The sequence below is a fragment of the Pristiophorus japonicus genome, chromosome 7, assembly GCF_044704955.1.
Source record: "Pristiophorus japonicus isolate sPriJap1 chromosome 7, sPriJap1.hap1, whole genome shotgun sequence".
NCBI lineage: Eukaryota > Metazoa > Chordata > Chondrichthyes > Pristiophoridae > Pristiophorus > Pristiophorus japonicus.
The window spans coordinates 180071574-180096380 of NC_091983.1; the positions used below are offsets into that span (position 1 = coordinate 180071574).

At 44.6% G+C, this 24807-nt stretch overlaps 1 protein-coding gene across 4 annotated transcripts in view; it reads right to left on the minus strand.

Moving 5' to 3' along the window:
- ascc3 (activating signal cointegrator 1 complex subunit 3) overlaps window positions 1-24807 on the minus strand; it is a 777147-nt gene that overhangs the window by 335279 nt on the left and 417061 nt on the right. For all 4 annotated transcript variants that reach the window (XM_070885599.1, XM_070885602.1, XM_070885601.1 and 1 more), the window contains exon 16: window positions 24463-24687. In XM_070885599.1, coding sequence (XP_070741700.1) covers window positions 24463-24687 — 225 coding nt within the window. The remainder of the gene's footprint in view (window positions 1-24462; window positions 24688-24807) is intronic.

Genomic DNA, 24807 nt, shown 5'->3' on the forward strand with positions numbered 1-24807 from the left:
CCTTCAACAACCACAACCATCTACCACTGTGCAAGGTATGACTCCAGCCTGGGGGGAGTTTTCCCCCTGATGCCCTTTGATGTCAAGTTTACAAGGACTCCTTGATGCCACACTTGGTCAAATGCTGCCTTGATGTCAAGGACAGTCACTCTCACCTCACCTCTAGAATTCAGCTCTTTTGTCCATGTTTGGACCAAGCCGGTAATGAAGTCTGGAGCAGAGTGGTCCTGGAAGATCTCAAATTGAGCATCGGTGAGCAGGTTATTGGTGAGTATGTCCTGCTTGATAGCACTGTCGACAACACCTTCCATCACTTTGCTGATGATTGAGAGTAGACTGATGGGGCGGTAATTGGATGGATTGGTTTTATTCTGCTTTTTGTGGACAGGGCATACCCGGGCAGTTTTCCACATTGTCGGTAGATGCTAGTGTTGTAGCTGTACTGAAACAGCTTGGCTTGAGATGTGGCTAGTTTTGGAGCACAAGCCTTCAGCACCACAGTCAGAGGTGAATGATCAGCCATGATCTTATTGAATGGTGGTGCAGGCTCGAAGGGCCGAATGGCCTACTCCTGCACCTATTTTCTATGTTTCTATACCACAGCCAGGATGTTTTCAGGGCCATAACCTTTGTTGTATCCAATGTGCTTGGCTGTTTCTTATTATGTGGAGTGAATTGAAGCTTAGGAGGAGGCCAATGTGGATCACCTACTCGGCACTTCTGGCTGAAGATGGTTGCAAACGGTTCAGCCTTGTCTTTTGCACTTGCGTGCTGGGCTCCGCCATTATTGATGGGGATAATCATGGAGCCTCGTCCTCCCATTAGTTATTTAATTGTCCACCGCCATTCATGACAAGATGTGGCAAGACTTCAGAGCTTTGGTCTGATCCGTTGATTATGCGATCGCTAAGCTCTGTTTATAGCATGCAGCTTACGCTCTTTAGTATGTATGTAGTCCTGCGTTGTAGCCTTGCCAGGTTGGTACCCCATTTTTAGGTACGCCTGGTGCTGCTCCTGACATGGTCTTCTGCACTCCTCATTGAACCAGGGTTGGTCCCCTGGCTTGATGGTAAGGTTAGAGTGAAGAATATGGCAGGTCAGGAGGTTACAGATTGTGATGGAATACAATTATGCTGCTGCTGATAGCACACAGTGCCTCATGGATGCCCAGTTTTGATCTGCTAGATCTATTCGGAATTTATCTCATTTATCACGGTGATAGTGCCACACAACATGATGAAGGGTGTCTTTAATGTGAAGGCGGGATTTCATCTGCACAAAGACTTCGTCTCCATGATGACTGTGCGGTGATCACTGCTACCAATGCTGTCATGGACGGATGCATCTGTAGATTGGTGAGGACGCTGTTGAGTAGGTTTTTCCCTTGTATTGGTTCTTCCACCACCTGCTGTCGACTCAGTCTGGCAGGTATGTCCTTCAGGACTCGGCCAGTAGTGGTGGACTGAACCACTCTTGGTGATGGACATTGAAGTCCTCCACTTAAAGTACGTGCTGTGCCATTGCTGCCGTGCTAAAGACTTGTGCTCCAGAACTTGCTGCGCCTCTATCCAAGCTGTTCCAGTACAGCTACAACACTGGTGTCTACCCAACAATGTGAAAAGCTGCCCAGATCAGTCCTGTTCACAAAAAAACTGACAAATCCAATCCGGCCAAATTTCCGCCCTACCAGCCTACTCTCAATCATCAGAAAAGTGATGGAAGATGTTGTCAACAGTGCTATCAAGCGCCAGTTACTCACCAATAACCTGCTCACCGAAGTTCAGTTTGGGTCCCGCCAGGACCACTGGGCTCCAGCCCTCATTTACAGCCCTGGTCTAAACATGGACAAAAGAGCTGAATTCAAGAGGTGAGGTGAAAGTGACTGCGATTATCATCAAGGCAGTGCGACAGCTGCAGGAAAAATGCAGGGAACAGCACCAGCTATATATGGCCTTCTTCGACCATACAAAGGCCTTTGACGCTGTCAACTGTGAGGGTCTATGGAGCGTCCTCCTCTGTTTCAGATGCCCCCAAAAGCTCGTCACCATTCTTCGTCTGCTCCACGACGACATGCAGGCCGTGATCCTTACTAACGGATCCATTACAGACCCAATCCACGTGCAGACTGGGGTCAAACAGGGCTGAGTCATTGCCCCAACCCTCAATCTTCCTCGCTGCCATGCTCCACCTCATAGTCGACAAGCTCGCCGCTGGAGTGGAACTAAACTACAGAACCAGTGGGAAGCTGTTCAACCTTCGTCGTCTCCAGGCCAGGTCCAAGACCACCCCAACCTCTGATATCGAGCTACAGTACACGGACAATGCCTGTGTCTGCGCACATAGAGGCTGAACTCCAGGACATAGTCGATGTATTAACTGAGGCGAACAAAAGCATGGGCCTTACGCTAAACATCAGCATGACAAAGGTCCTCCACCAGCCTGTCCTTATCGCTCAGCACTGTTCCCCAGTCATCAAGATCCACGGCGCGGCCCTGGACAACGTGGACCACTTGCCATATCTCGGGGGCCTCCTATCAACAAGAGCAGGCATTGACGACGAGATCCAACACTGCCTCCAGTGCGCCAGTGCAACCTTCGGCCGCCTGAGGAAAAGTGTATTTCAAAACCAGGCCCTCAAAACCGCCACCAAGCTCATGGTCTACAGGGCTGTAGTAATATCTGCCCTTCTGTATGGCTCAGAACCATGGACCATATACAGTCGACACCTCAAGTCTTCGCAAGATCTTACAAATCCCCTGGGAGGACAGACACACCAACATTAGTGTCCTCGACAAGGCCAACATCCCCAGCATCGAAGCACTGACCACACTTGATCAGCTCCGCTGGGCAAGTCACGAGACTCCCAAAGCGAGCACTCTACTCGGAACTCCTTCACGGCAAACGAGCCAAAGGTAGGCAGCGGAAACGTTACAAGGACACCCTCAAAGCCTCCCTGATAAAGTGCAACATCCACACTGACAACTGGGAGACCCTGGCCAAAGACCGCCCCAAGTGGAGGACGAGCATCCGGGAGGGCGCTGAGCACCTCGAGTCTTGTCGCTGAGCGCGTACAGAAATCAAGCGCAGGCAGCGGAAAGAGTGTGCGGCAAACCAGTCCCATCCACCCCTTCCCTCAACGACTATCTAACCCACCTGTGACGGGGACTGTGGTTCTCGTATTGGACTGTGCAACCACCTAAGAACTCATGTTATGAGTGGAAGCAAGTCTTCCTCGATTCCGCGGGACTGCCTATGATGATGATTTGACCGAGTGTGGCACCAAGGAGCCCCATTAAATCTGAAGTCAACGTGAATAAGGGAATAGAATCTCCACTGGCTGGAGTCATAGCTAGTGCAAAGGAAGATGGTTGTGATTTTTGAAGGCCAAGCATCTCAGCCCCAGGACCTCGCTGCAGGAGCTCCTGAAGGCAATGTCCTAGGCCCAACCATCTTTGGCTGCTTCATCAATGACCTTCCCTCCATCATAAAGTCAGAAATGGGGATGCTTGAAGATGACTGCAGTGTTCAGTGCCATTTGCAACTCCTCAGATAATGAAACAGTCCATGCCCGAATGCAGCAAGACGTGGACAACATTCCGTCTTGAGCTGATAAATGGCAAGTAACATTTGCGCCACACATGTGCCAGGCAATGACCATCTCCAACAAGCGAGAGTCTAACCACCGCCCCATGACATTCATTGGCATTACCATCACCGAATCCCCCACCATCAACATCTTGCGGGTCGCCACTGACCAGAAACTTAACTGGACCAGCCACATAAATACTATGGCAGCAGAGCAAGTCAGAGGTTAGGTATTCTGCGGCGAGTGTCTCATCCCCTTACTCCCCAAAGCCTTTCCACCATCTACAAGGCACAAGTCAGGAGTGTGATGGAATAACTGGATAAGTGCAGCTCCAACAACACTCAATAAGTTCGACACCATCCAGGACAAGGCAGCCGCTTGATTGGCACTCCATCCACCACCTTAAACATTCACTCCCTCCACCACCATGCTGCAGTGTGTACCATCTACCAAGATGAACTGCAGCAACTCGCTAAAGCTTCTTCGACAGCATCTCCCAAACCCACAACCTAGAAGGACAAGGGAAGCAGGCGCATGAGAACACCACCATCTCCAAGGTCCCCTCCAAGTCACACACCATCCTGACTTGGAAATATATCGCCGTTCCTTCATAGTCGCTGGGTCGAAATCCTGGAACTCCTGGAATGTGGGAGTACCTTTACCACGCAGACTGCAGTGGTTCAAGAAAGCGGCTCACCACCATCTTCTCAAGGGTAACTAGGGATGGGAAATAAATGCTGGCCTTGCTAGCGGTGCCCACATCCCTGGAACGAATTTTTAAAAAAGGCAGCAATGTCGTGGGAATGACATCACCGCCAAGTTCCCTACCAAGTCACACACCATTGTAAGTTGGGCATATATTGCCATTTTTTTGATTCTATCAATAACTAACACTGTTGTGGAAGCACCATCACAAGGACTGCAGTGATTGAAAACAAATCACCTGCTTCTTAGGGCAACTGGGGATGGGCAATAAATGTGGCCATCCCAGTGTTCCTCACATATTAAGAAGGAATAGAAAAAAAAAAGTCCTACTTCTTTCTCATTTTTGTAAACCAGCAATAAGGGGAGTGCATTAATATTCTTTCCGACAGCAGTCCCTTTCTGTAGCACACTTTTACTTGCGTCTGTTAGAATATAATGCTTCTGGATCCTCACTGGCACAGAAAATATAGTGCGAGGTTTTGCAGTCTCTTAAGTACAAACACAGCTAATATTGTAAGCGTGACCATAATATGGTAGAATTCTTTATTAAGATGGAGAGTGACACAGTTAATTCAGAGACTAGGGTCCTGAACTTAAGGAAAGGTAACTTCGACGGTATGAGGCGTGAATTGGCTAGAATGGACTGGCGAATGATTCTTAAAGGGTTGACGGTGGAAGGCAATGGCAAACATTTAAAGATCACATGGATGAACTTCAGCAATTGTACATCCCTGTCTGGAGTAAAAATAAAACGGGGAAGGTGGCTCAACCGTGGCTAACAAGGGAAATTAAGGATAGTGTTAAATCCAAGGAAGAGGCATATAAATTGGCCAGAAAAAGCAGCAAACCTGAGGACTGGGAGAAATTTAGAATTCAGCAGAGGACGACAAAGGGTTTAATTAGGAGGGGGAAAATAGAGTATGAGAGGAAGCTTGCCGGGAACATAAAAACTGACTGCAAAAGCGTCTATAGATATGTGAAGAAAAAAAGATTAGTGAAGACAAACGTAGGTCCCTTGCAGTCAGATTCAAGTAAATTTACAATGGGGAACAAAGAAATGGCAGACCAGGTGAACAAATACTTTGGTTTTGTCTTCACGAAGGAAGACACAAATAACCTTCCAGAAGTACTAGGGGACCGAGGGTCTAGTGAGAAGGAGGAACTGAAGGATATCCTTATTAGGCGGGAAATTATGTTCGGGAAATTGATGGGATTGAAGGCCGATAAATCCCCAGGGCCTGATGGTCTGCATCTCAGAATACTTAAGGAAGTGGCCCTAGAAATAGTGGATGCATTGGTGATCATTTTCCAACAGTCTATCGATTCTGGATCAGTTCCTATGGACCGGAGGGTAGCTAATGTAACACCACTTTTTAAAAAAGGAGGAAGAGAGAAAATGGGTAATTATAGACCAGTTAGCCTGACAACAGTGGTGGGGAAAATGTTGGAATCAATTATTAAGGATGAAATAGCAGCGCATTTAGAAAGCAGCATAGATTTATGAAAAGGAAATCAAGCTTGACCAATCTTCTGGAATTTTTTGAGGATGTAATTAGTAGAGTGGACAAGGGAGAACCAGTGGATGTGGTGTATTTGGACTTTCAAAAGGCTTTTGACAAGGTCTCACACAAGAGATTAGTGTGCAAAATTAATGCACATGGTATTGGGGGTAATGTGCTGACGTGGATAGAGAACTGGTTGGCAGACAGAAAGCAGAGAGTCGGGATAAACGGGTCCTTTTCAGAATGGCAGGCAGTGACTAGTGGGGTGCCGCAGTGCTCAGTGCTGGGACCCCAGCTATTTACAATATACATCAATGATTTAGATGAAGGAATTAAGTGTAATATCTCCAAGTTTGCAAATGACACCAAACTGGGTGGTGGTGTGAGCTGTGAGGACGACGCTAAGAGGCTGCAGGGTGACTTGGGCAGGTTAGGTGAGTGGGCAAATGTATGACAGATGCAGTATAATGTCGATAAATGTGAGGTTATCCCCTTTGGGGGCAAAAACACGAAGGCAGAATATTATCTAAATGGCGGGAGATTAGGAAAAGGGGAGATGCAACGAGACCTGGGTGTCATGGTACATCAGTCATTGAAAGTTGGCATGCAGGTACAGCAGGCGGTGAAGAAGGCAAATGGTATGTTGGCCTTCACAGGTAGGGGATTTGAGTATAGGAGCAGGGAGGTCTTACTGCAGTTGTACCGGGCCTTAGTGAGGCCTCACCTGGAATATTGTGTTCAGTTTTGGTCTCCTAATCTGAGGAAGGACGTTCTTGCTATTGAAGGAGTGCAGCGAAGGTTTACCAAACTGATTCCCGGGATGGCTGGATTGACATATGAGGAGAGACCGGATCGACTGGGCCTGTATTCACTGGAGTTTAGAAGGATGGGAGGAGATCTCATAGAAACGTATAAAATTCTGACGGGACTGGACAGGTTAGATGCAGGAAAAATGTTCCCGATGTTGGGCAAGTCCAGAACTAAGGGACACTGTCTAAGGATATGGGGTAAGCCATTTAGGACTGAGATGAGGAGAAACTTCTTCACTCAGAGAGTTGTTAACCTGTGGAATTCTCTGCCGCAGAAAGTTGTTGAGGCCAGTTCATTGCATATATTCAAGAGGGAGTTAGATATGGCCCTTATGGCTAAAGGGATCAAGGGGTATGGAGAGAAAGCAGAAAAGGGGTGCTGAGGTGAATGATCAGCCATGATCTTATTGAATGGTGGTGCAGGCTCGAAGGGTCGAATGGCCTACTCCTACACCTATTTTCTATGTTTCTATGTAACATACTGCATGTAGTTTTCTAAAAATTCATTGAAGATGGTGTCTATATGTAGTATAGACTTAGTAAAGTGTTATTTGAACTCTCAATCGAACTTTACAATTAGAATCAGTTAGTTTGGATATATAACATCCTCTACTCTTATAACAGAATTTTATGATCCCCATGCCAGCATTACAGAGGGTCTAATTACATCAAGAAGTAGTATTTTCCCTTGCAGGAAACACATAATGCTTGTGCTCAAGAGTTAAAAATTTAAATGCTTGTGTTGGCAAGTGACTATCGATTGTATTAGGCATTTCATGGAGTAACTGTTACTGTTGTGATACCGACTGGAAGCCATGGTGCTGAACATCAAATATGCTCTTACAACCCAACATAAGCAACAACCTCTACCATCTTACTTCAATATAGCTTCAGTGCCACCTAGTGGTTTCCCACATTGATGTATAGACTATGAATGAGTTGCTACTTGTGATCCTTAATACAGGTAGTACATTTTAGTTAAGTTTTATGTGCCAACGCACAAACTAAGTAAACAGCACCTTTCACAGCAAGAAACAAAATGGGTTAACCAAAAAAAATTTCAAAACTGCCCCACAAGCAATCTTATAATACCTAAAAACTGATTTTTATACATTTAAAAAACCATCCCGGTTTTCCCTTCTCTTTTGAAGGCACCAGCCCTTGCTGGGGTATGATTCTATAGGTGCCAAGTAACTATCCTTCATTGTGAGTCTACACAGTGAATGTCTTCCTCATCCCAATATTCATATGTATATATTTTCAGCATGAATCATAGAATAGTCAGCAGGAAGAGGATGTTCATGCTGAATTTTCCTCTGCTCCAGCAGCATTGCTGAGGTTACTGCCCCAGTTAAGACTTGTAAATTCCGCACAGCACAACAATTGAATTTGGGGTTTCATGATCTGTAATTACAAACTGAGCCATTAAAGAAACTCCTGTATTTTATGTATGATGCATAAATTAGCTTTTAAAGTTAGTCAATATTTAAGGGAGCTAATTTCTTCTCATTAGAATGTTGCATTAAACTAAATACTTGCTATTATACTCAGTTTTAAAACTAGAGTAAATTGGCAGGACACTGAGAAAATCTAAATTCAAACAAAAATTGCTTTTTGTCCTCAGAAGAGAGGAGTTAGGGACTCAGGAAGACAAGCATTTTATCAAATTTTTATCAAATAAGAACACAAGAAATAGGAGTAGGCCATTTAGTTCCTCGAGCCTGCTCCTCCATTCAATAAGATCATGGCTGATCAGATCATGGACTGAGTTCCACTTCCCTGCCTGCACCCCATAACCCTTTACTCCCTTATCGCTCAAAAATCTGTCCATCTCCGCCTTAAATATATAGAAACGTGGAAACATAGAAATCTACAGCGCAGATGGAGTCCATTTCGGCCCATCGTTTCCACGCCAGCCGACAAAGAGCTGCATGGCCCTTGGTTTGCAGCCCTGAAGGTTACATATAAACCAATGAACCATGGTGGATTGGTAAAGAGCATCTGGCACAACCAGTCCGCCCCAAACAACTGCGACACCCCCTGCACCGCAACATTCTACACGCCACCCCAACCAGAGCCATGTGATCTCCTGGGAGAGGCAAAAAAAGATTAAAAACCCAGGCCAATTGGGGAAAAAAAATCTGGGAAAGTTCCTCTCCGACCCATCCCTGGCCGTATTAGATTCCCTGAGGTACTTACCATTGTATCTGCGGCAGCCAACAAGAGATTATCCAGTCGAATCCCACTTGCCAGCTCTAGGTCCATAACAAATTTGCTGGAGTTCTATGAGGATGTAACGAACAGGGTGGATAAAGGGGAATCAGTGGATGTGGTGTATTTGGACTTCGAGAAGGCACTTGACAATGTGCTACATAAAAGGTTAAAAGGGTTGGGGTTAATATATTAGCATGGATAGAGGCTTGGCTCACTAACAGAGAACAGAGAGTCGGGATAAATGGTTCATTCTCTGGTTGGCAACCAGTAACTAGTGGGGTGCCGCAGGGATCAGTGCTGGGACTCCAACTATTTACAATCTATATTAACGACTTGGAGGAAGGGACAGAGTGTAATGTAGCCAAGTTTGCTGACGATACAAAGATGGGAGGAAAAGCAATGTGTGAGGAGGACACAAGAAATCTGCAAAAGGACATAGATAGGCTGAGTTAGTGGGCAGAAATTTGGCAGATGGAGTATAATGTTGGAAAGTGTGAGGTCATGCACTTTGGCAGAAAAAAAATCAAAGAGCAAGTTATTATTGAAATGGAGAAAGATTGCAAAGTGCCACAGTACAGCCAGACCTGGGGGTACTTGTGCATGAAACATAAAAAGATTGCATGCAGGTACAGCAAGTGATCAGGAAGGCCAATGGTACCTTTGCCTTTATTGCAAAGGAGATGGAGTATAAAAGCAGGGAAGTCTTGCTACAGCTATATAAGGTATTGGTGAGGCCACACCTGGAATACTGCGTGAAGTTTTGGTTTCCATATTTACGAAAGGATGTGCTTGCTTTGGAGGCAGTTCAGAGAAGGTGCACTAGGTTGATTCTGGAGATGAAGGGTTTGACTTATGAGGAAAGGTTGAGTAGGTTGGGCTTCGACTCATTGGAATTCAGAAGAATGAGAGGTGATCTTATCGAAACGTTTCAGATTATGAGGGGACTTGACAAGGTAGATGCAGAGCGGATGTTTCCACTGATGGGGGAGACTAGAACTAGAGGGCATGATCTTAGAATAGGGGGCCGCCCATTTAAAATAGAGATGAGGAGAAATTTCTTCTCTGAGGGTTGTAAATCTGTGGAATTCGCTGCTCAGACAGCTGTGGAAGCTGGGACATTGAATAAATTTAAAACAGAAATAGACAGTTTCTTAAACGATAAAGGGATAAGGGGTTGTGGGGAGCGGGCAGGGAAGTGGAGCTGAGTCCATAATCAGATCAGCCATGATCTTATTGAATGGCGGAGCAGGCTCGAGGTGCTGTATGGCCTACTCCTGTTCCTATTTCTTATGTTATGTTCTTATGACCCTGCAGGTTACGGCACTTCAAGTGCCCATGCAAGCACCTTTTAAATGTGGTGAGAGTTTCTCCATCCTCCACCCTTCCAGGCAGTGAGTTCCAGATCCCCGGAACCCTCTGCATGAAGAAGCCTCCCCTCAAATCACCTCTGACCCAGCCTCCACAGCTCTCTGGGGCAGAGAATTCCACAGATTTACAACCCTCCGAGAGAAAAAATTGCTTCTCATCTCAGTTTTAAATGCGTGACCCCTTATTCTGAAACTGTGCCCCCTAATTCTAGATTCCCCCATGAGTGGAAACATCCTCTCTGCATCTACCTTGTCGAGCCCTCTCGATATCTTATATGTTTCAATAAGATCACCTCTCATTCTTCTGAACTCCAATGAGTACATGCCCAACCTTTCTTCATAAATCAACCCCTTCATCTCAGGAATCAACCTAGTGAACCTTCTCTGAATTGTCTCTGATGCAAGTATATTTCTCCTTAAATACGGAGACCAAAACTGTATGTAGCACTCTAGGCGTGGCCTCATCAAAACCCTGTACAGTTATAGCAGAACTTCTCTGCTTTTATACTCTGTCCCCCTTGCAATAAATTCCATTGCCTTTCTGATTATTTGCTGTACCTGCATACTAACGTTTTGTGTTTTATGCACAAGGACCCCCAGGTTCCTCTGTACAGCACCATTTTATAATTTTTCTCCATTTAAATAATAATTTGCTTTTTAATTTTTTCTGTCAAAGTGGATAACCTCACACTTTCCCACATTATACTCCATTTGCCAAATTTTTGCCCACTCAATAAGCCAGTCGATATCCCTTTGCAGATTTTTGTGTCCTCCTCACAACTTGCTTTCCCACCCATCTTTGTACTATCAGCAAACTTGGCGACATTACACTTGGTCCCTTCATCCAAATCATTGATATAAATTGTAAACAGCTGAGGCCCCAGCACCGATCCGAGGCACCCCGCTAGTTACTGCTTGCCAACTGGAAAATGACCCATTTATCCCGACTCTCTGTTTTCTGTTAGCCAATCCTCTATCCATGCTAATATATCACCCCCAACCCCGTGAACTTTTACCTTGTGCACTAACCTCTTATGTGGCACTTTATCGAATGCCTTCTGGAACTCCAGATACACCACATTTACTGGTTCCCCCTTAACCACCTTGCTAGTTACATCCTCAAAGAACTCCAGCAAATTTGTCAAACGTGATTTCCCTTTCATAAAACCATGCTGACTCTGCTTGACTGAATTATGCTTTTCCAAATGTCTAGTTATTGCTTCCTTAATAATGGACTCCAGCATTTTCTCAACGACAGATGTGAGGCTAACTGGTCTATAGTTTCCTGCTTTCTGTCTCCCTCCTTTTTTAAATAGGGGTGTTACATTTGCAGTTTTCCAATCTGCTGGGAAGTCCCCAGAAGCCAGGAAATTTGGTAGATTGTAATCAATGCATTCACTATCTCTGCAGCCACTTCTTTTAAAACCCTAGGAGGCAAGCCAACAGGTCCAGGGGACTTGTCCACCTTTAGTCTCATTATTTTACCGAGTACTACTTCTTTAGTGGCAGTGATTATTTTAAATTCTTCCCATCCGATAGCCCTTTGATTATCTATTATTGGGATGCTTCTAGTGTCTTCTACCATGAAGACCGACACAAAATACTTGTTCAAAGTCTCTGCCATTTCCCTGTTCCCCATTATTGATTTCCCAGTCTCATCTTCTAAGGGACCACACAGGATGAACACAACTATCAAATTAAAGCAGCAAAGTAAGTTCAGTCTGTAGAATATTTCAGAACTTAGGTCCTCTGATGATATCCCCACTGTTCAGCAAATATTAAAAAAAAAGATTTTGTTGCTCGGTATGTGAACATTAAGAACATCGCGGTAATTACCGTTGCATCATACAGAAGAATCATTTAATAAGCTTGCCGCTTCAGAAATTAAAGTAAAAAGACTAACTGGTTTCTTTCAGATGCCTATTCATGTGGGTATGAAGATCCCATGAAGAGCAGAAAGTTCTCTCAATGTCATTGCCAACATTCATCTCTCAAAGTCACCAAAAACAGATCACCTGCTTATTCATTTCAATTGCCGTTTCTGGGATCTTACAGTGCACTAATTGGCTGCTGCGTTTGCCCACTTGCATTTATATACCGCCCTTTAACGTAGTAAAAAGTCCAAACAACAGTCAAGTAAATTATTAGCTGTGAAGTGCTTTGAGACATTCTGAAATGAAAGGCATGATATGCTTGTTTTTTTTTATAATAATGGTCAGTAAAATACAGCCATAACTGTGTTTACATTCTAGGCAGGATGAGCTGTTTGAAAAAAAATTGGCTTAACGCTGAGGTTATCAGCAGAGGTCTTGGAACTTGAGAAATATTCTGGATACTGGGCTCTTTAGCTGGTTTAATTTAATAACTGTGCTAATACTCTTCTCAGTGTTAGTTTCAGCACCTTACAATAACATGGTCATCACTCCCTGAACTCCTAACTCTCCTCGGTGGACCAAAAGCTATTTTTTTTGTTAGATTTTGTCACTGCCTTGGCAATTTATTCTGGTTTCAATTGTAGCTGATACTGCTCTGATTCACTCCATATGTAATAGTTGTTTTGTTCATTTTCCTTTTACACAGAAAACACATTCTTCCTTCTGACTGCTGAATGGTAGCTGGTTATGTGCTCTGCTAGTTACCCAACCTGCTTGCCTTTGATGATATTAATAGAAATCTCTATGTCTGCAGTCCTCTTGATTCTATAAATAAATGTATAAAAAACACAGAAGCCCTGTAGAAATCAAAGCAGTGAAACGGATTCCCCTCTGATAAGATTGCTCCCAACAGTGAAAGAATTCTGAAATGGGGGAAGAGGTGCAGGACACTTCGGAAACTAGGATGCTCCTCGAGGGAGGGATCATCACATATGCTTAATAAAGCAAAATATTTTGGTTTAACCGAAAAGAACTGCAATTCTCAAGGACAGAAACAACTGGATGCTGATCTTGAGCACAAACACACAGGTGTAATTTGTGTAATGAAAGCTAAAAATGGTGGAAACACTCAGCAGGCCAGGTAGCATTTGTCGAGAAAGGGAGCAGGGTTAATGTTTCATGTCAGAACCAGATGTTACAGGTGAATAGCATAAGGAGAAATGGAGCCAGGGAAAGGGGGCAGGGGAGAAAAAGAAAATGATAAGGGGCTCAATTTTCCCCAGTGATTTGCGCTGTGTTTTTTGGAGCAGGCTGCTTTTTTTGGCCTAAGTTAAAAATCCACAGTTCCCCAATCAATTTGCACCAGTGTAACTCAGTTAGTTACGATTTTTTTAGGTAAGTTTTTTTTCCCGCCACCTACGTCAATTCTGGCTATTTAGGGAACTTTGGTCAACTGAGAGTTACTCCAGTTCTGCTTAGGCCATCATATGTGGCCTCTCCAGAAAAACCATGTGGAGAGTTAAAGAAATCGGCGCAGGTAAGGAAATCGGAGGAGGCCATTCGACCTGGGCTAGGGTCGGGGAGCGGACCGGGAGTGCATTCGGGGCCAGGGTCGGGCGGGCAAGCAGATCGGTAAGCCCTTCAGCCTGGGCTACGGGTGGGGAGCGGACCGGGAGTGCACTCGGGGCCAGGGTCGGGCGGGCAAGCAGATCGGTAAGCCCTTCAGCCTGGGCTACGGGTGGGGAGCGGACCGGGAGTGCACTCGGGGCCAGGGTCGGGCAGGGGAGCAGATCGGTAAGCCCTTCGGCCTGGACTACGGGTAGGGAGCGGACCGGGAGTGCACTCGGGGCCAGGGTTGGGCGGCGGAGCGGAGGGAGAGACAGTCGATCAGAAGGCTTGGTGCCCGAGGAGGGGAAGGGAGAGAGAGGTCACTTCCGTAATATTGTGTTTTGTTAATGGAACATGATTCAGATTTAATGTAAAATATATTTTATTCAGAAGTTTACAATGTACTTAACTTAACTTTAATAAAATTATTCTTGTATCAAACTTTACTTTAATATCACTCTATGATCACTTATAAACTTGTAAATTTACGTAACTTACAAAAAACTTAATTTGAGAAAGTTACAACAGTAACAATAATAACAACAGCAGCAGCAAGAAAGACTGCACCCATCTCTCATCCCCTCAGTCTAACACCGCCCGCTGTGCTTGGTCTTGGACTGTCCACCACCCCTGCCCGCAGGCGGTGGTGCAGTGATTTTGGGCTTGGTACCAAGCTTATTCCTTTGAACATCTCAGGTACTGCGTACCGCGAGGGTGGGGGGGCGTCAGTGTCAGGCGGCAAGTTGGAGGGCCTGGCTTTGGGCTCTTCAGAGGCTGGTGTGGGGATTGCAGTGAGAGTGGCAGTTGATTGTGTCAATGGGCGCGGGGTCTGGGCATGTTCCCTTATTGCAGCAGCTAACTCACACATGCCGTCCCTCATACACCCTGACAGTGTCTCAGCGGACTGCAACATTCCCTCCCTAATGGCCAGTACTATCTCTGACATTTCCTCCCTCATGGCCAGTGCCGTGGTTTGCACTACCTCTGACATTCCTTCCCTCATGGCAAGTGACGTGGTTTGCACTACCTTGGACACTCGCTCCTTCATGGCGAGTGACATGGTTTGCACTACCTCTGACATTCCCTTCCTCATGGACACTATTCCCTCACTGATGGTCCCGGCGAGTGTTGTTACTTCTCCCAACAGTCCCGCTACCTCATCACTCACCCCACTGATGGTGTCCAGGAGTGATTGGCTTTGGTCAATGCTCTCCGCACTCAGTGACATCATCTGAACCACATCTGTTACATTCTGCATCTCAGGAGTGTGATCGAGCTCCCCTTCCCCTCCTCCCCATGGGTGTGGCTCACACCCCAACACTGGAACCCGCAGCCTGGGATGGTGGGGCCCTGGGTGTGTCGCACTGCACCCCAACACTGGAACCCGCAGCCTGGGACTGTCTCACTGCACCCCAACAATGGAACCCGCAGCCTGGGATGGTGGGGCCCTGGGTGTGTCGCGCTGCACCCAAACACTAGCACCCGCAGCCTGGGACGGTGGGGCCCTGGGTGTGTCTCGCTGCACCCCAACACTGGAACCCGCAGCCTGGGACGCTGGGGCCCTGGGTGTGTCTTGCTGCACCCCAACACTGGAACCCGCAGCCTGGGATGGTGGGGCTCTGGTGGGATCTCGCTCCCACATAAGAGATTGGTGTGCAAAATCAAAGCACATGGTATTGGGGGTAATGTACTGGCTTGGATAGAGAATTGGTTGGCAGACAGGAAGCAGAGAGTTTGGATAAACGGGTCCTTTTCGGAATGGGAGGCAGTGACTAGTGGAGTGCCGCAGGGCTCAGTGCTGGGACCCCAGCTCTTTACAATATACATTAATGATTTGGATGCAGGAATGGAGTGTAATATCTCCAAGTTTGCAGATGACACTAAACTGGGTGGCGGAGTGAGCTGTGAAGAGGATGCTAAGAGGCTGCAGGGTGATTTGGACAGGTTAGGTGAGTGGGCAAATGCATGGCAGATGCAGTATAATGTGGATAAATGTGAGCTTATCCACTTTGGTGGCAAAAACACAAAGGCAGAATATTATCTGAATGGTGGCAGATTAGAAAAAGGGGAGGTGCAACGAGACCGAGGTGTCTTGGTTCACCAGTCATTGAAAGTTGGCATGCAGGTACAGCAGGCAGTGAAGAAGGCATGGCCTTCATAGCTAGGGGATTTGAGTATAGGAGCAGGGAGGTCTTACTGCAATTGTACAGGGCCTTGGTGAGACCTCACCTGGAATATTGTGTTCAGTTTTGCTCTCCTAACCCGAGGAAGGACGTTCTTGCTATTGAGAGAATGCAGCGAAGGTTCACCAGGCTGATTCCAGGGATGGCTGGACTGACATACGAGGAGAGACTGGATCATCTGGGCCTTTATACACTGGAGTTTAGAAGGATGAGAGGGGATCTCATAGAAACGTATAAGATTCTGACGGACGGGACAGGTTAGATGCGGGAAGAATGTTCCCGATGTTGGGGAAGTCCAGAACCAGGGGACACAGTCTTCGGATAGGGGATAGGTCATTTAGGACTGAGATGATGAAAAACTTCTTCACTCAGAGAGTTGTTAACCTGTGGAATTCCCTGCCGCAGAGAGTCGTTGATGCCAGTTCATTGGATATATTCAAGAGGGAGTTAGATATGGCCCTTACGGTTAAAGGGATCAAGGGGTATGGAGAGAAAGCGGGAAAGGGGTACTGAGGTGAATGATCAGCCATGATCATATTGAATGGTGGTGCAGGCTCGAGGGGCCGAATGGCCTACTCCTGCACCTATATTCTATCTTTCTATGTTTCTACCCCAACAATGGAACCTGCAGCCTGGGACAGTGAGGTCCTGGGGGGGGTGTCTCGCTGCACCCCACTACTGGGACCCGCAACCTCGAAAGGTGTGAAACCATGGAATGTCCCACCAACACTCAAACTACTAGTCACGAAATGGGCTGTCAACTCCATGAGCGGCACCTCCTCCAAAGTCAGTATAACAGTGGGGGCTTCATCCAGCTCCATCCTCTCCCCCTCACCACCATGGATGGATTGGAAGATGTTCTCCTTTTCAGGCTCGTTCATGTCTGAATCTTTTGCATCTTCAGAATTGGCCTCAAGTTCTGCAAAATATAACAGAACAGTCAAATGGTTAGCAGCAGAGGAGGGGGCAGGATGGGTGTCATGAGTCGGCACAAAAAAAGCAGGCTAGGCAGCAGGTTGATTTGAAGGGCCACGATGAATTTGCAGGACTTACCCTTTCCTTCGAGTGTGGGCCCAGCTTGTGCAGTACTGATTGTTTTTCTCCAGACAAGACCCATCAAAGTAGTGACCCTCTCTTCCAAGGGTGTCACCGGGTGCAGATTTGCTAGGCCTCCTTCTGTACAAGTTCTTTCCCTTTTGTTATGTGCCACTTTCTTCTGCAAAAATGAAAATACAACTTTTGAGAGAGGGTGTATTTCTGCTGGGTGGGACATATACAGCTGGTCACATTTACAATTGCATTGAATAAATGAAAATATTACTTACACTAACGACTTGACCAAGGTCCTGCCATTTCTTTTTACACTGGCTTCCAGATTTCGTGGTGTTCACTACTGCGCAGTAATCTTCTGCAATTTGGTTCCAGCGTTTCTTCATTTCTTTTAGTGGAACTTTTACATGACCTCTGCTGGTATCCAGCTCCTGCCATCTGTTCTCAATCTCAGTAACTAGTGTCTCCACTTCTTCCGGCAAGAAATTCTTGGTCCTTGGTCCGAGTTGCATCTTTTACTGCTGCAGCTGCGATTTTTCCAATGCCCTCACACACACAGCACTCCTTCTCATACACACACACACAACTGGCTCATTAAAAATGGCCGACTGCCATATCCAAGCTGGACTGAGCATGCGTGTCCATTGGAGCTACGTCAAAAACGCAAATTTTTTCCCCTGCGCATGTGCAGAAGACTCAGCTTCATTTTTCGGCGCAGACAGCAGGCTCTACCCCCCAACCCCCACCCCGAGGCGACTGGCCACGCTGCGCGGCTCCCAATTCGATTTATAGATCGGGGAAAGTTTGGACAAATATTTATGGCGCATTTCTGGACCTAAAAACCTGGCGTAACTCTGGCAATACACCAGAAAACGGGCTTGGGAAAGATTGAGCCCAAGGTCTGTAAAGCAATGAGGTGGAAGACAGGGGATGATTAAATGACAGAACTGCTAATGGTGTAAGACAAAATGAGGCAACAAGAGAAATTTGAGAAATAAAAGATATATCGGAAACACAGTGTGAATGCTTGCAGCAGAATGGCAAAGTGGGAGGGAAGCAAAGGCTCCAGTGGCTGATGAGTGTGATGGAAATAAAACACAGATGACACTAAGGATGCAGACTAACCTACTAGTCCCCAAGCACCAGCCCACATCAAGCCAGAGATGGGGGAAAGGAAGGGGAACGGGGGGGGAAAGGAAAGGGAACAGGGGGGGAAAGGAAGGGGAAGGCGACTAATAGAAAACATTGACAAGAGGAGAGGAAAAAGTGATTTTGTTTACAAAAAATGTTTGCTAAATTTATCAGCCAGGATGGTTGCTGCTTGGCAAATCATGTAGTAACCCAGCAGCTAGAAGGGTAATACGGCCTCTTTAATTGAAAGTCTCATGATCATAAAATCAGAATACCTGGAATGGAAAATTCCAGTTATGCACGCTGTAATGATGTACTGAAGCAGGCGTGAAGCATGGATGAGGCCATTAACAGATGGGGAATGTTCATATACAGTACTCATAAGTACAGTGACCTTTTATAAGGAGTTCACATCTTATTTTTCAACAACAGATGCAGTACAGCTAACATAATTAATTTGGTTTTGCATAATCTCCTGCTTTTTCAATACAGCACAGCCAGTCCTAAAGAGCTCACACACTCTCATGAACATGTAAAAGATGGGTTCAAGACTTAAATTCCTGAGCAGCAGCAGGTAAGTTTTTGTTTTGTGAGAAACATTTTCTGAAAGTCGGAAGTTTTAAAATTATACTCCACAAATGAACTACGCTATATCCCAACAAGTACCCTTACAGTAATAAAATTTCTCAAGGTGCTTAAAATGAATTCAAAGTCTGAATAAATGCATGAATAAAGTAAATCATGTTCTTTGAAAATTTTGTTCAAAGAATAATCAATTAAAGGAACAGATTTACCCATTAGAGGTTTACATTACCCTCCAGTACCATGGATGAGTTTGCTCATATGTTGCATACTTGGACCCAGGAGCCTCCAGGTTTATTCTACAGAGCTTCTTCACATAAAGCTTCTTCTCTGTAGAATTAACCAATATCTCGCAAAGATTCCAGGTACTTTTCCCCTACAGAGGAGAAGAATCCCTTTCTGGGCTTTTAAAATGAGTTTAAAGGGGCAGACGAAGCCTGCGGGGGATAAAAGGGGATGCATTCAAGGAGAGCCCCCCCCCCCCGCAGTGTTTGGATTCATAGGAAAGGGAATTCAAAATTGACCTAAATTACAGAAGCTTGAGATCCCCTAAACATCTATGGGAAGGAGCATATCAATTTTAAGATTCTACAACATTTTGGCTGCGAAAAAGAGTTACCAAATACAGGAGGTGGGGCCAACGTCTGAAGCAAATTCATGTATTAAGGATCCCAGGCTATTCACCTCCCAAAGAGATAATCGAATTACCCAATCAAGCACAATGGAAATCATGGTCAGGAAACTGGACAATCCTAAAACAATGCAAAACCAGTGATAGCACATTCTCACACCCTAATCGAGTTACTGCTGACAAAGGAGACATTTGAAAATCAATGGACAGAACAGTTTAAACAGAGCCCAAGAGATTTGATGGGAGATTTTTTTGGGATATATCTATCCCCCAGTTTCACAAGGAAAAACTAGCAGAACACAGACTGGAACTCGCACAGACTCGAACAAGGACACAGACGGGAACACAGACACAGACACAAGCAGCCTGCTTCCTCTACAGTGAAGAAATGGAATAGTGAAGGAAACTACCAGAACTCATCAAGAACTGAGCGAGCACGAGGCCCACGAAACGGAAGGCTGTGAGCAACCAAATTGACGACCACTCTACAATCTATTTCTGAACGACCCAACGGGGGAGAAATTACCAAAAGGGACAAACTAAAACAATTCCTAACCAAAGAAATTGGGTACTTACCCCATTACCCCATACTTACCCCATGCATCAACGGACGCACCCCAACCGAAGACTACGCAGTCCGAAGTCCTCTCCTCCGTCCGGTGTGCGGCTCACCTAGAAGTCCAAGAGCAGCGAACCCCGAAACCACGATTCTCCGGCAACTGTCTGAAGGGATTGGTGAGCATAGCCCCTGAACCCTCAGAGCTATAACTTAGTTAGTCAGGGGAATTGGGAGGGGGGGGGGGGGGGGGGGAGGCTGGGATAACTTGTGTAAATGTATCTGCATTCTCCTCTTTACCCCATTTAGAGTTTAAGCTGTATTCTTTTCATACCACAGGCTGTAATTTGACAATTTATTAAATGTGTTGTACCTCTCAGTGTGTATTGGTCTGTGTGTGTTATTAAAGGTGTGCCTTTTACTTCTTTTTTAAACACAATAAAGCCATACCTGCTTCCTACCTTGAAACCGATTGTCTGTCCAAGTCCCCTTATAATTCCAGTGTCTAGAACCAAGGGTGTGGGAGCGATTCGGAACCGCTCATATAAGGTCAGAAGGGAGAGCTGACCCCCTGCAAACCACCCCTTACATCTCAGACAACTTTTATGTTAGTGCAGACACCAAGATTGAAGAAAAGACAAGATATTCAGGAAGTGGTGATTATGTGATGCCAAGCTGGGGGTTTAAAATACTGAAAAGTTAGGAAAGACAAAAGGTGGTAAGGAGTGCCATAGTTTGGAGGTTCTGCAAAAGAATAAATTACAGTAGATTATGCAATGAGTCTCAGTTTCAACACAGTTAAGATGTAGGGAGGAGAACATGTAGGATGTCCTTTTTGGAGGTTAGAAAGGTCAAGAGAATAAATTCAGAGGAGCAAAGAACACAAGAAAATTCAGAGCAATGAATAGTCTTCCAGCCAATCAAGCTTGTGTTGTCCAGAGTCCATGTATGATTATTTTATAATAGATTCCCCCTCTGCATCGCCATTATAGGGAGCACTAATTTCCCTGATCTCCCTTGGAAATATAAATCAAGCAGTGTTGTTGAAGGTCTCTATAAACTTCAATCCTGCTTCTCAATAGTTATCAAACCACTTTCTTTATAAAGGTGTCATATAAATTTGATACTACTTTTATTGTGAGTTTGTTCCACATAGCCACTATCTTGTGCTGCGGGTTGGGGGTTCTAATTTTAAGGCTCAATAATTTTGTATTTGTACCCTATAGTCCAATGTTATCACTAATCACTCCCAAATCCCTTTTATCCTATGCAAAACAGGACCCTTACATGTTATTTCCTCTCAACCATATGGTTTTAATTTAATTTTGTTATTTTAGTTACTGTTTTTCTTGTATTCCAACCCCGTCCCAAATATTTTATTGGTGTTGCCCTTTGAGTTACTCCAGCAGGGTTAGTCTTGCCTGGTTTTACAATTTCCACTGGTCTACTAAAATATGGTCCTATCATGCTATTTATGTTTACTGTTACTATATGAATTACCCTACAATTATTAAATCCCCTGGACCTGATGGCTTGCATCCTAGGGTCTTGAGAAGTAGCGACAGGATTGTGGATGCATTGGTTGTAATTTACCAACATTCCCTGGATTCTGGGGAGGTCCCAGCCGATTGGAAAACTGCAAATGTAACGCCCCTATTTAAAAAAGGAGGCAGACAAAAAGCAGGAAACTATAGACTAGTTAGCCTAACATCTGTGGTTGGGAAGATGTTGGAGTCCATTATTAAAGAAGCAGTAGCAGGACATTTGGAAAAGCAAAATTTGGTCAGGCAGAGTCAGCATGGATTTATGAAGGAGAAGTCATGTTTGACAAATTTGCTAGAATTCTTTGAGGATGTAACGAACAAGGTGGAGAAAGGGGAATCAGTGGATGTGGTGTATTTGGACTTTCAGAAGGCATTTGACAAGGTGCCACATAAAAGGTTGCTGCACAAGATAAAAGTTCATTGGATTGGGGGTAATATATTAGCATAGATAGAGGATTGGCTAACGAAAAGAAAACAGAGAATCGGGATAAATGGTTCATTCTCGGGTTGGCAATCAGTAACTAGTGGGGTGCCGCAGGGATCAGTGCTGGGACCCCCAACTATTTACAATCTCTATATTAACGACTTGCATGAAGGGACCAAGTTTGCCAACGATACAAAGATGGGAGGGAAAGCAATGTACGAGGAGGACACACAAAATCTGAAAAACGACAGAGACAGGCTAAGTGAGTGGGCAAACATTTGGCAGATGGAGTATAATGTTGGAAAGTGTGAGGTCATGCACTTTGGCATAAAAAAAATCAAAGAGCAAGTTATTATTTAAATGAAGATTGCAAAGTGCTGCAGTACAGCGGGACCTGGTGCATGAAACACAAAAGGGTACTATGCAGGTACAGCAAGTGATCAGTAAGGTCAATGGAATCTTGGCCTTTATTGCAAAGGGGATGGAGTATAAAAGCAGGGAAGTCTTGCTATAGTTGTACAGGGTATTGGTGAGGCCACAGCTGGAATACTGCATGCAGTTTTGGTTTCCATATTTACGAAAAGATATATTTGCTTTGGAGGCAGTTCAGAGAAGGTTCACAAGGTTGATTCCAGAATTTGGGGGGGTAGGGGGGGATAACTTATGAGGAAAGGTTGAGTAGGTTGGGCCTCCAGTCATTGGAATTCAGAAGAATGAGAGGTAATCTTATCGAAACGTATAAGATTATGAGGGGGCTTGGCAAAGTGGTTGCAGAGAGGATGTTTCCACTGATGGGGGAGACTAGAGCTGGAGGGCATAATCTTAGAATAAGGGGCCGCCCATTTAAAACTGAGATGAGGAGAAATTTCTTCTCTCAGAGGGTTGTGGAAATGTGGAATTCGCTGCCTCAGAGAGCTGTGGAAGCTGGGACATTGAATAAATTTAAGACAGACAGTTTCTTAAACGATAAGGGAATAAGGGGTTATGGAGAGTGGGCAGGGAAGTGGACCTGAGTCCATGATCGGATCAGCCATGATCGTATTAAATGGCAGAGCAGGATCGAGGGGCCGTATGGCCTTCTCCTGCTCCTATTTCTTATGTTCTTATGTTATGTTATATTCACATTAAAATCAGCCCATCACATCTCAGCCCCTCAACATAATTGGTCCAGCTTTCACTAAAGATAGTCAAACTCCATTTTACTCATTACGCACACACACAAAGCTTTGTCTCCTCAGCAAAGTTACACTACGAATTCCAAAACCTACCCCCAATGGAAGCCTATTGGTTACTTTTTTCCCCTAAGCAGAGTACTTTCCATGCATCACTACCCTCGTCCTTCTGTTAGCAAGCCAGTTCTGAATCCATCTGGAAAATTTGTCAACTACTACATGAGTTTTAAGCTTCCTTACTAGCCTCACATGAGGAACTACATGAGGAACTAGGTCAAATGCCCTTTGAAAACTCAAATAAACAACTTCTAATGAACAATGTCATTGGTATTCTGGTAGGAATGTTCTTCTGAGTTTGCGGTTTTGGCACATTGTAATCACAATGTAGAGGAATCCTTACTTTACTTCTAGCTTTTCTGTATCTGACCTTGGCGTTCTTAATGCAATCCTCATTTTTTGGAGCACAGATATTCATCAGAGAGTTCAATCAATCTTTATTTCAGGTAGCCAGAGTAGAACAGCACATGAATTAGTCCTCTATCAATCAGTACGACAGGAACAATCTCAAAATAGTGGTATCTTACTGGATGACCAGTTTGAGTACAATAGCTTGGGAAAAGTACTGTTTAAATACACTGCATACTCAGCTGGCAGAATGGTTTCCCTGGGTCAGGCATCCCCCAGGTCAGTTCTCATGGAAAACCGAAATTGCAATTCCTCCTGTTTTAAAATGAAGCTACTCCAGAACATCATCTTGTCAGTGATATCATGGAATAGCTGAGCAGCAAGGGATGTGATGGTGAGAAAATGTTTATTTTTAAAAGTATCAGTAGATCTTTAAAATATGAAATGAACAGAAGTTTTAACAAAATGTACTTCCCCAGACTTGGCTATTCCTTAAAAAAATTTTAATTCTTCAACTTAAAAACTATTTGAAAAATGATCCTCTTTGGATTAGAAATTTCTAGCATGGAATTTAGCAAATGTTATTCCCTCTGGAAAGTCTCCTTGAAGTTGCTGGGACAGATTTAGCACATTCAACGGACACATGATGGTTGCACAGTCTTTTCCTTGACCTGACAATGATATTAAGTTTGTGACAATTTATGCAAGTATTTTACTTAATGGAAATATTTAAGTACCAACAGAAGATTGGAAAACAAGGGAGATAAGAAATGCATTGTACATTCTCATACCATGACCTACAATAATTCCTGTTAGATAAACTAGTTAAAAGGACTGTGGACAGCTGTAAGTTGGCCATTTATGAATGGTAGAAGCACAGTTGCTAAGCTATAATATTAAGAGACTTGGGATGTGCAGAACAATATTAATGTGTTAAATAATTTTAAGAAAATGGAAGCTACTTTAGTTGACAGATGCCATAGATCATGTAACTCTATCCCTTCAGAAAGATAAACTCAAACCTGGTACAGAGGAATGAAGAATGTGCTTATGAATAAGAATCTGGAAAAAGCACATTTCTGTATTATCAAAGCACTCACCAAGTGTCAGAGCTCTTACCTCTGCATTTAGATTGTCTGCCAAACGATCCAGAAACTGGCTTTCAATTGGGTTCTGCTGAGTCAGTAGAGTTAGGTAATGACTCAATTTATCATGAGTAGTGATGATTGTGCCTTCACCATATTTGTCAAACTGTGGTCGTCCAGCTCTGCCGAAAATCTGCATCACATCTAAAATTCCTAGGTCAACAAAAGAGCCCCTCTTTGCATCATATATTTGAGTGCCCTGTGGAATAACCATGGAAAGGCATTATAAATAACGAGCTAAATATACACAATTGACATTTCCTTATTTCCATTAAAAAATTGAGTTTTCCATCAGTACATTTTGGAAAAAAATGCATAT